Raw genomic sequence first — 11,004 nt, 5'->3', positions numbered from 1 at the left:
GTGATTTTCCAGAGACAGCCCTGGCTTTGTGCAGTGCAGGCTCTACCCAGGGCTGTAGCCCAGTGCAGCCCACGAACTCCGAGCGTGGCCCCACCGAGACACTCAGCCTTAACCCAACAGAGTGGCATTTCGGTGCTCTGTGGGATATTTATTTTTGAAAAATATGATATTGTCAACAGCTCCGTGAAGTTGTCTCCAGACTGTTATGTCTCCTTCTCAAGTTTCTTTCATTTTTAAGAGCTTAACTTTTAGGCTTCTGGCGTGAGGAAAGAGCCTAAAATGGTTTAAGAAAAGGACACAAACAAGAGAATGAGTATGCACAGCGCTGGAGAGAAGCACAAATATTTCCTCACACTATATAATCAATACAAGTATCTAGGAGAAAAAATACTGTGATAAGACACTATTGTGTTCAACCCTGTTTTCGTAATGAGGGTAAGAAGGTGTCAAAGAACTGAAAATCCCGAAGGGCAAAGAACATTTAGAAGTTGACATTGTATTTTTCAAACAGGGCATTTCATATAGAGAAATTCAGTTCTACAAACAGGGTTCAGTTAAATCATGGTGATGCAGAGGACAACAGCAGACAAAGACTTACAAAAACCTTAACTTGGGTTAGGATTGATGGCATCAATCCCTCATCTGCTTTTTAAAAATTCATAGATTTTTTTTTTCTAAACAAAGACTTGCAGGGGAGAAGTTTGAAAGCAACTCTTCTAATAGAAACAAAGGTAAAGAAAACACTTAATTAGACATTAGAAATGTTCTACTCTTGAGGTGCCAGGCACAGAGACATTAATTAGCCAACTTCTCCATTCAAGGTGTTGGGTTGCAGCCCTGAGCAGCAATTCACACAGAAGGTACTGGAGCTCCCACAACACCACCACAACTTTCTGACCACATTCAGAGAACTCTCTATCTCACTGAACCTTTAGGACTGAGGATGAAAAAGAAAACATACCAGTCTGAGAAACAGGAACACAAATGCTGGGCCCAAGGAGAGACAGAGCTGAAAAAACAACATGAAGTGAGGGAGCTGAGAGAGGGTGAACATGAAGGACACAGAACTGAGGTCCCTTTTTATTTGTTTGCTTGTTTTTTAGAAATCCTACCAGTAGCTGCTGGCTGTTAACTTCCCAGGTAATAAGGGAAGTTGTTAATAAAGCAGTGAACTTTTAATGGTAAGTTATTGTCTCTGCCTCAAAATAATTTTGTGGGCTAATAACATACACCTTCATGAGCCCCCTTTGTCTATGCCCTTTGTAGAACTACTCACAGCTCCTGGCAACATACACGATATAATCCAAGTCTCTTCTGCTGATTAAAGCAATTTTGAAACCCTTTATGATAATTTTAGCTGGAAGTTCTGTATTGCTAACCTAGTTCCTACACTGAATTTAACTGCAGAACAACCATGACTCCAATATTAGCTTTTGTGATTTAATATAATGGAATATTATATTGCTGTTGCTTCTGAGGTTTTTATTTTACTATTCCACATAACTGCAGTTTTTTATTACAGTAAGACCTTCACCATTATTTAACCCATTTTATTATATTCAACTTAAACACACTTATGAAGCTTGTTTCATATTTTTAACAAAATTCTCTAGTGGTAGCTTGGAAGACAATCCATGAAAAATACTTTGGTTAGGGAGTAGGGACATGAGAAAGAAAAGTTGCATCTCTGCAGACTGTGCAGACAGTCAGTTTTAGCATTACCTCAGGCCTGGCTGTGTCCTGCTCGATGCCTCTGTCCTGACCTCCAAATGCCCAATCCAGGTGGAAAAGTCCCTTCTAAAATGCTGACACACTTGCTACAGGAAAGAAAGACACCTCTTTTCTGACATGAGTTTGCTGCACTACATTTCTAAACCAGTTATAAATCTATTTTGAGAACTAGAAAGAGTTTTCTTAAATCTGTAATTCAGGGAAAATATTTCGCCTCAAGAAAGGAGAAGCAAGACATTGTCTTGCAGAATAGTATCACTGAGACAAAGACATTTCTGGACACACAAAACCTCAAAAAAAAGACTAAAAAATAAGTAGGATTAAAATATCTATACTAGCCAGTGTATTTCAGAACAATAATTAGGGACTCAATCCAAACCTCTGGATCTAATTTATTCCAGAGCACTTGAAATCAAAGCTCTAAAGGAACAGTTGAAAACAGTCACCATCCAGGATGACTGAGACCAAACCAGATTTAAGGTGTTCTGATTTTTGTTTTCTCTTGGAACTTTTATTTTTAGGTATCTGCTTTAAATGGTCTGAACTGTTCTAGAGATTAAGTGCCCAACCCCTCTCCAGCCCAACCCCTTCAGAGACAGAGAGGGAGCGAGCACACAATTACCTTACTTGGGTTGAGTTAAGCAACACCAGAATAATTCTGCTCCTGCAATGTAGGAAGGAAGTTGCCTAAATGGAACATATTCTCTGCAGTTCCCTTCTCCAGGACAATACAGGCCAAGCAGATGCCTCCAACACGTCCCTCTTATCTCGAGTACTCACCGTCTTATCACTCAAAGCCCTCTGGGGGAGATACCGTGAGGTGTGCTGGGGGAGCAAGAGATACGGCTTCCAAAAAAATCCTGAGGTTATGTGCACACAAGCCACTCACACACACTCCTCATCCACAGCAGATGGACCTCCCCAGATACTTCCTGTAACACTCCTGAAAAACCACAGTGCCAGAAATAGTGCTAAAACAGTCCCTTTTGTAGCGGCTTCGCTCAAGAAAACAAACACATGTTCTGCTACTTGCAATCTTTATTTCAGGAATAATTAAGAAGAAAACATGGCAACATCGGCAAATTGAAGGCATACATACTAAATACTCATACAGAATACATTATGGAGAAAGTAAATGCCCAGATCTTTAGTGGTCCTTGCAAACTAAAAGCATATTGGGTCCTCCAAAAGGTTTAGCTTAATACAGGTTTGCTGACTTCTTAATTTCCAATGATTAACAGCTTGTGCCTTTCAAACCCAAAATGAAACCAGGGTGAAATACAATTGGAACATCTGTCCAAGTTCTCCTCAAACCTGTATTTCTCAGCTCTAACCAGAAGCAAACCAAAATGTTTTTTTCCTCTTTACCATTTAAATAAATACACTAATACACCACCCTAAGTACTCAAGACAAGCACTTCTTGAAACATGTTCCATTTTATTCAGGACCTGAAGTACATATATGTACACACAGGCTAATACATGTGTGTGTTTATAGATGTACCATTAGACATTTATGCAAACCCTCTCTATGTAAAATGTCCATACATGTCAATGTGTGTGTGTGTGTGTAAACTATTCAAAAGGGTTCTGGGAAAAAAAGCAAAGTACTTGTTGTCTAGAACAAGGATTACTAAACCCACATGTAGACTGACATAAAACAGTTGTGTTTCAAGGAAGAGTAAAACCAAAACAAGTCAGAAAAGCTGGATGGATGAGAAGAGCTTTTAAGAATCACTGGTTTTCACATCATCTTTAAAGGCCATGGAAAATGAGCTTTAAATTAGCTATTTAGGAGATATTGTTACTGGCTGCAGTGTCATCTCAAACAAGGTTAGTCCTTATCCAATATAGTGCTGTGAAGTCAGACTGAGACATCAATAAATTCTGTTCTTTCACAAAGCCCAAAGTTCATCCCACTGCTCTGTCAGTTCTGCCTCACACCTGAACTGAAAGCACCCTCACCCAGGGGTGGAGGTACCAATTAATGCCCTTCTGATTCTGATCGGGAGAGTTGCCCAACATTAAATGGGATCACTGCCTTATTTCAGACACATTGAACAACTCTTGATCATTACTGACCTAAAGTGAACTTACAGTCTGGAGGCAAACTAGTCTATGCCTTGTTTAGTAGTGTTATTCTTTCTTCCCATTAGATAATACAGAAAAAACCACTTCTGTTCAAAAAAACCCTTCAGATATATATAAAAGTGCTACTTAAAGACACAAAAATTAACCTTACAATACACATAAAACCAAAAGTTTCTAACACACTGAAATGTTGTAAGTTACAAGGATTAATTACTTGAGTATGTTACATGTACTTGTGCCCTCTTAGCTGAATTGAGTCCCAAGTAACCATCCTAAGTGAACATATGCAAAAACTGGAAACCATTGAAAGCCTCCAGAGAAATTTCCACAATGGAACAAAAAAACCAAAACAAAAAATAAAAAAAAGGAAGAGCCTCTTTCTCTCTGTTTGTTGAAACAGAGTTTAAATCAAAGCTGGACTATTCCATTATTGCAAGTGCAGTGTACAGTGAGAACAGGTCAGTTCATGATCCATGGAACCAGGACTGCCAATGGCTCCTCTGCAGCAGGAAATGTCCACTGGGCTCCCTCACTACCATATAAATACACCAGTTACATGCAATTAAAATAATACACAGATCACGAGGGTGAAAATGCACTGAATACATCGCTATGCTGGGGCAGAGCTGGTTTTAAGCCTTGGCTTCCCCAAACAACTTGCTCATATTCTAGAACTATGCAAAATACAAAAGCCTTAGAAAAGTGCAACAAAACTAGCTTCATGACATTTTCCTTTCCATTTCCATAAATACAATCTCATAAAAATATTATTAAACAGAAGCTTACTTCCCAGTGGAGAACTAACGTGCCACATTTCAGCCCTCAGTAAATGATTTTGCCTAAACTGAAACCCCCTGAAAATAGGGGATTAAAATGAAAACAGCTTAACTGCATGAGGCTGCTGGAATACTCTGCCAAAAGTTTGCCCTACTGTTCTGCATCCCCAAGTCCTGCTGGAACTGATGGGAACTTTATGTGCAACTCTGTGGCAGACAGTGGCCTAAGGGTAAGGAATATTCCAAGTAAAAGCTAATGTCAGTTGGAAGAAAGTCATCTGGAATTCATTCATAAGTTTTACTGAAGTTTCAGTGTGAGGAAATAATTCTAATATCACAGAATCAATTAACTCCAGGAGGGGAGGACAGTGGCTTTGTCAAACTGAGTTCAAGGGTGTTGCATCCCAACAAACGGCAAGCGTAGCAAAAACACAAGGACAAAAAAGACACTCGCATCAATTAACAGAAATCAGAACTGTACAAACCTCCATCTTTTGAGTTATTTAGCATTATTTATCAAAAAGCATACTTGCTACATATTCCAGATGCTTCACATCTTGGCTTTGATAATTATAGGGTGCCCTACAATACTGATTCTGAAATCAGGGAGTACAACAAAAGAAACTTAGATTAAGGAAGGACTGGGAATGCCCAGCAAGCAACACTGCCATTTAAAACTCATCCAGCCACTCTCCTGTGAAAGCAGAAACACTGTTAGAGATACTTTCCTGAAGAGGGACAATTAAATGTATTAAAAGATGTCTATGTTTTGCCAGTCAATACACGCTAACTCAGGAAAGCATGTCCAGAACTCACAGATGAGGAAAACACTTTAACAGCACTTCTCACCAAATAATTTCTCAAACTGGTTAATATTACTGAGTACTCATACACTAATGTAGCTTAAAGAAAGGAACTGCAGAAATAGAGCTTGGCAGAACGTAAAAATAAACCAGAAATAAATATTTACTAACTCAAGGGAAGGACCACAAACAAACTATACAGTTAACTCAGTCTGTACATGAACATTACTTATCTTAAAATCCTCTTTCTAGGTTACCTCAGCAAGACCATTACTCACAATAGGCAAAAAATAGCATAAAGGTGTACAACTGCATTCCTTCCCAGAAGAATTTAGCCCCTTAACAGCTCCTGCTCGCTGCAGCTGCAGTTCAGCTGTGGCTGTGTTAGCTAACAAGAGGCAAACGAGAAGTAAAGTCCCCACAAATCACATGAACAGAGTTTTAAAGGCTTAACTTTAGCCAGTGCATAGATAGCTTCACAGCAGCCATCCCAGGGGGCAGCGCTGGGGGATGCTGTCACACCCCACCTGAACACCAGACAGCCTTCCCATGCCAGGCACAAGGACACAGAAAATAAGAAAAACACCCAGAAGTTCTCCAAATCTTCAACTTCCCCAACAGCCTTCGTTCAAATTAGGGTGTCATAAAAATTGTGCCCTGGGCCAACTTGGTACAGAAACAGAGAGAAGGGAGCGAAAGCCATTTTTTGGTGATGCAAAAGAATCCAAATGCCTGAAGTGTTGAATCACAGAACTGAAAAAAACAGGTAAGAACTTAACACTGAGATCAGTGACAGAAATGAGTCTCCAATGAGAATTTTTTCTGTCACAGCTACACAATTTATAAGGCAGATCCTCAGCAGTTTAAACCGCTGTACTGCACCATTATAGCAAGGGCTCGATTTATTTCTCCTTATGAGTGTAAAACCAGAGCACAACTGCTGCCAGGGATATTAATGTGAGTTTACACCAATAAATTAAAGCCAAGTTCATTTAGCTCTGGCAAATTAAGGGCCTCCTAAACCATGACAATGGACATTACAGAAAAACACAGCGTGGAAATATTTTAAAAAATTGGAGACGACAAAATTATCAGAAATGCTACATGTAACTCAAAGAATATATTTTATGCAAAAGGAACAAAAGCCTACCCTTAAGTCAGAATCTGATGTAAATATATACTACATTCTGGATAGTCTATCCACAAACACAATTTTAAAAGAGAAAATTTCACTCACAGTTTTTCAGAGGCATGAGGAAATGAGAGGGCTTTTGTGAGGGCCAGAGATTCACACCAGAGAGACTAAATTAGTGTTTCTATTTAAGCAGACAACCAAATCAAACAAAAGCAACTGAAAACCAAAGTGTAACATCACCCAGAGGATGATCCAGCTGTACCTGCATCAGGATGTCCAACAGCTCCTTTCATTGCCCACCTCAGCCCTATGGCTGGCCACGAGTAACCCTGATATTCTACAGCACAGGCATTTGCAAGGCACATACAGTAAAATGCATGAATATAAATGGATGAGAAAATATTTGTCCTTTTTTTAGTACATTCAGAACTATTTTCTGGATTAAAATCAAAGTAAATCAGCATAAACTTGCACTTCACATGATGGTGAAAAAACCAGGCTGTTTCAGGATTAACTATGAGTAGGAACCAAACACAGCAGTATCTTCCAGGTATCCAGAAGGGATACAGCTATTTTTCCTCTTGAAAAACTGAATGTGTTTTGAACCTTCAGGAAAAAACTGCTGCAGAGTGCAGCAGGGCACTGGGTTTGTTTTAGATCTTCCATCGCTTCATTACTCCCACTCAGCTGTGCAGCACCTCAAATGTAAAGGCTCAGATACATCGTTATACAAAAAAACTCTTCATGAAGCCCAGTGTTCCTGGGCTGAATTCACAGAGGTTTATCAGATAGATCACACCAAGAAGTTTACAGAGCTCTGAAGTTCCAAACAAGATCATTTTTATAATCACTGCTAGCTTTTCTCTCTCTTTCTGGAGACCAGCAGCTCTTTTTAACAGAAAGCATCTGGCAAACATGATTTCTCCTTTTACAACTATTAGTGTTATTGCAGTTAAGGACTCAAACAACATTCCAGGTAAATGAAGTTGACCATTGGACAGAGAGAAAGTCAACTCAGAGCTCAAATTACCTCACCAAAACAGGTCAGGAGTGAATTTAGACCAAGAAATGCTATCCCTTTTCATTACAAAAATATTTTTTTAAATCTAAGGCAATGCACAAGACAATCATAGATAAGGATATCTGTTTAGAGGATAAATAGAAGGGGGCTTTAAACACTAACTGGCAAAATCTGGAATTTAGTAGTAGCAGAATACAAGACAGCAGTAATGTGAGTTTTCAATAAGACTATTCTTACTGAAATTTAAGAAATGAAGCAAACAAATTTTGTGAAGAAATATACAAAAGAGGAAATTGCATTTCAGACTTTTATTAAAATCTGTTAATTAAGATTTTTGACTTGACACCTCTCTTTCAACAAGAGTCTTTAGATTGTGTTGGCTCTTCAAATGCACCAGTTAATAATCTGAGGGTACCTAGGCTACTTCTAGTGCTGAAGAGCTGTAAGAACTTGGAGCCACTGCTGCTCTCAAAACTTCTCCAAAGGCCCTCAGTGTGTGTTAAGTAGTTGTCTTACAAGGTTTCATATTTCTCACAGGCACATATCAGTGTAAGTGTATATTCTTATACAATGCTAGACATGCTGAATTATTACTCTTCACACAGGCTGTGTTCTTCAGATGATAGTTTTTGGATTTGGCAATACTTTTGAGTTAAATCTGTGCTTTTATACCATGAAGAAGTTTCACAGATGCCAAGCACAGTTGCATTCACTGAGTTAACATCTATGACATTCAAACTGTCCTTAACAGTCGTAAGAGCACCATAGGAAGGGCAGATTCGTTTTCCTTACAACGGGGTTACTGCGCTGGAAGAGCCTGTGCTTATCAACTGCAGCTGTTACAGAACTCACTGCTCAGCTTGGCTTCTGCTTAATATTAATGAGAGATGTGGCTTAACTGCTGATGAGTGTTCAGAAAATTAAGAGGCAGAAGCAATGACAGAGTGAAGTCTTCCCCTGGTTCGACAAACAAGATGACAACAAACAGCCTGTGACAAATGGATACGTGAATTCTGAGCCATTAACATTCCACACAAGGCCCTGAAGTGCCAGGACGTATCAATTCAATGATCTCTAAGGCACTTAAACTCTTTTGCCCGAGAGCTGCTAAATGAATTCAGGTACATTTTAGGAAAAAAAAAAAAAAAAAAAGAAGTTGAGCAGACTAAAGTTTCTCAATTCCTTCCTTGTGACAGTGAGTCATTTCCACGCAATATTTGAGACTACTGGGTGTACACACATTACATCAGTTCCTCCATAGTTCTGGTCACAGAACATCTCACCTCCTGTCAGTAAGACGAGGACGTACAAGATCAATGAAAAACACACAGGAAACATGGCAAAGCTGGATTTCGAGACCAACTACTTCACTGTTACATCTTACTGAAAATCTCTTGTGTGCACAGGAAATGCTATCCCAGTTCCAGAGCTGTCCCACAGATACCCGTGATGTGTGCTCGTATTGCTGCCGAATAAAGCCCAGGGTAGCTGAGCGTGCTGTACAGGCAAAGGAGGAGGAGAGGGAAGAACAAGCCATACAAGGGTTGGTTATTGATTCATTTCTGTCATAATGGAAGCACAGGGGGTTTGCACAGATTCCTTGAAGTAGAGTTACCCTGAAAGCCAGGAGCTGCATGTGCTAGTCCTTACAATCCGTAAGATAAAGGTGAAAGCCACATCACTGTGACAGAGGTAGGCCTATAATGAAGCTTTAGAATGAAGACTTCTTCTGTGCCAAATTTTTCGAGGTATCAAGAGCACTCTTCCCCTCAATTTGTCATTATGGAACAAAAGCTTGTTTTCCTAGAATATTGTGCACATTTTTAAAGGATGGAAAGGCAGTAACTAAGTTACCATTAAGAACTCTACTGTATTGGGCTGCCATATGCTGTGGGTAGAATATTCAGACTCTGTGGTATCAGGATGCTACAGAAAATTCAGTAATATGATGCCATGTTATCCTTTTCCTTCTCAAAGCTTTATCTGTACATTCAGTCTCCTCTGTGCATTCATCTCACTCTCCCAGGAAAGAAAGCTTCAGGAAGTCTGACTGGAAAGGCAGCACATAAGTAGTCCAGGCTCTTTAGGCTACATAATTAATCTGAATAGCTTAATAACTTGGGTTATTCCAAGCACTGTGGCAGCAAGTTCTTGCTTTAAACAGTTGTTTCCAGGTTTAGTAGCTGAAGCAATCTGAGGCAAACCAGGGTAGTGTCACTGAAGTTTGAGGGGACTCAAATGTTGCCAGTTTTCAGTGAAATGGGGATTAGCATTTCAGTAAGGTTTCCATCTGGTAGCTCACGTTGGTTCTATCCCATGGATCTGTGGAATGATCGGGGTTCAGGTTTCAAAGTACTTGTAAATGGCTGTAACATACAGCATGACATTCTGCCAGTCTGGACGCTCAGTTCGCACCATTTCATTGATGTCCTGTCACGGAAAACAGATTGGTCAAAATCAGGGATGATAACCTTGAGAGCAAAGTGGTTGTGTTTTCACACATTCCTGGGGATGGGAAATCTGTCAGGTTTCCACCCTGCAAAGCACTGATGAAGAAAGCTCTGTTTTGCTCCATATATCTTTGCATTACTTACAAAACGTAATTAATAGCATATCTGTAGATGGATATTTTGTTGGCTTAAGATCAAAATGTCTCACACTGTGCATGCTTGAGCTTTCCCCCACTTAGTACAGTTGGTGTAATCATCAGGCTTGAGTGTTTAGATACCCCTACACCAGCCTTGCAAATCAACACAACCCACCCAGGAACTGAGCCTGGAATCAAGGCCCATATTAAATAAAGCTAAAATTCAAAACTCCTATCAGGTTAAGCATCAATAAATAACTGAATCCATTTTTCAGTGGACTGCTGTACTTTAGATTACTTTATATGCATTTTTAAATAAAGAGATGAGGAAGAAGGAAGTTTGCTCCTCATTTGAGTATCTGCAAGAGGCAAGCTGACAGGGCAATTAATCTGTGTCATAGTGACAGTGCCCCAGACTGACAGTGAATAAGCAGGGTAAGCAAAGCCTGATCTACCCTCTTCAGCAGGGAAGAGATAGATGTGGTTTCTAATCATTTTTGTTTACTGTAAGGGTCTATTTGTAAGCTTTGAGTGAGGGAAGCTCCAGAATTCAAAAAAGAGAAAGCTGTAGTTTTTTTAATTTTCACATTAAAGTAGCTGAACACTTTCTTCTACAGAGAAAGAATAATTTCCCCTTGCATGCCACTACTATTTACATGCAGGAGTTTTCCCACCCTTCTTCTCCCTCCACCCAAGTAATATGGACGAGGAAAAAAATCCACAAACATATGTATCATAGACAGTATGTATGTAGGCATGTAAATAGATATAAATTCTTAAGATGGATCCAATTTGCACTTAGAAGATTTAATTCCATTCAATTTGCCTTTTTAGAGTCTCTGTGATTAAGTACACTGCAA

The 11,004-nt window shown here is 39.5% G+C and overlaps 1 protein-coding gene across 2 annotated transcripts in view; it reads right to left on the bottom strand.

The window, feature by feature from the left end:
* Window positions 1-2,751: 2,751 nt before the first annotated feature.
* SPECC1L (sperm antigen with calponin homology and coiled-coil domains 1 like) overlaps window positions 2,752-11,004 on the bottom strand; it is a 65,221-nt gene continuing 56,968 nt past the window's right edge. For both annotated transcript variants that reach the window (XM_050318864.1, XM_050318863.1), the window contains exon 16: window positions 2,752-9,987. In XM_050318864.1, the coding sequence (XP_050174821.1) occupies window positions 9,898-9,987 (90 nt within the window). In that variant the 3' untranslated portion in view covers window positions 2,752-9,897. The remainder of the gene's footprint in view (window positions 9,988-11,004) is intronic.

The sequence above is a fragment of the Myiozetetes cayanensis genome, unplaced genomic scaffold (assembly GCF_022539395.1).
Source record: "Myiozetetes cayanensis isolate MyiCay16 unplaced genomic scaffold, myiCay2020 scf21, whole genome shotgun sequence".
Lineage (NCBI taxonomy): Eukaryota > Metazoa > Chordata > Aves > Passeriformes > Tyrannidae > Myiozetetes > Myiozetetes cayanensis.
Note: the sequence above shows the minus strand (reverse complement) of the source record. Positions and strands in the feature narration are given on the sequence as shown.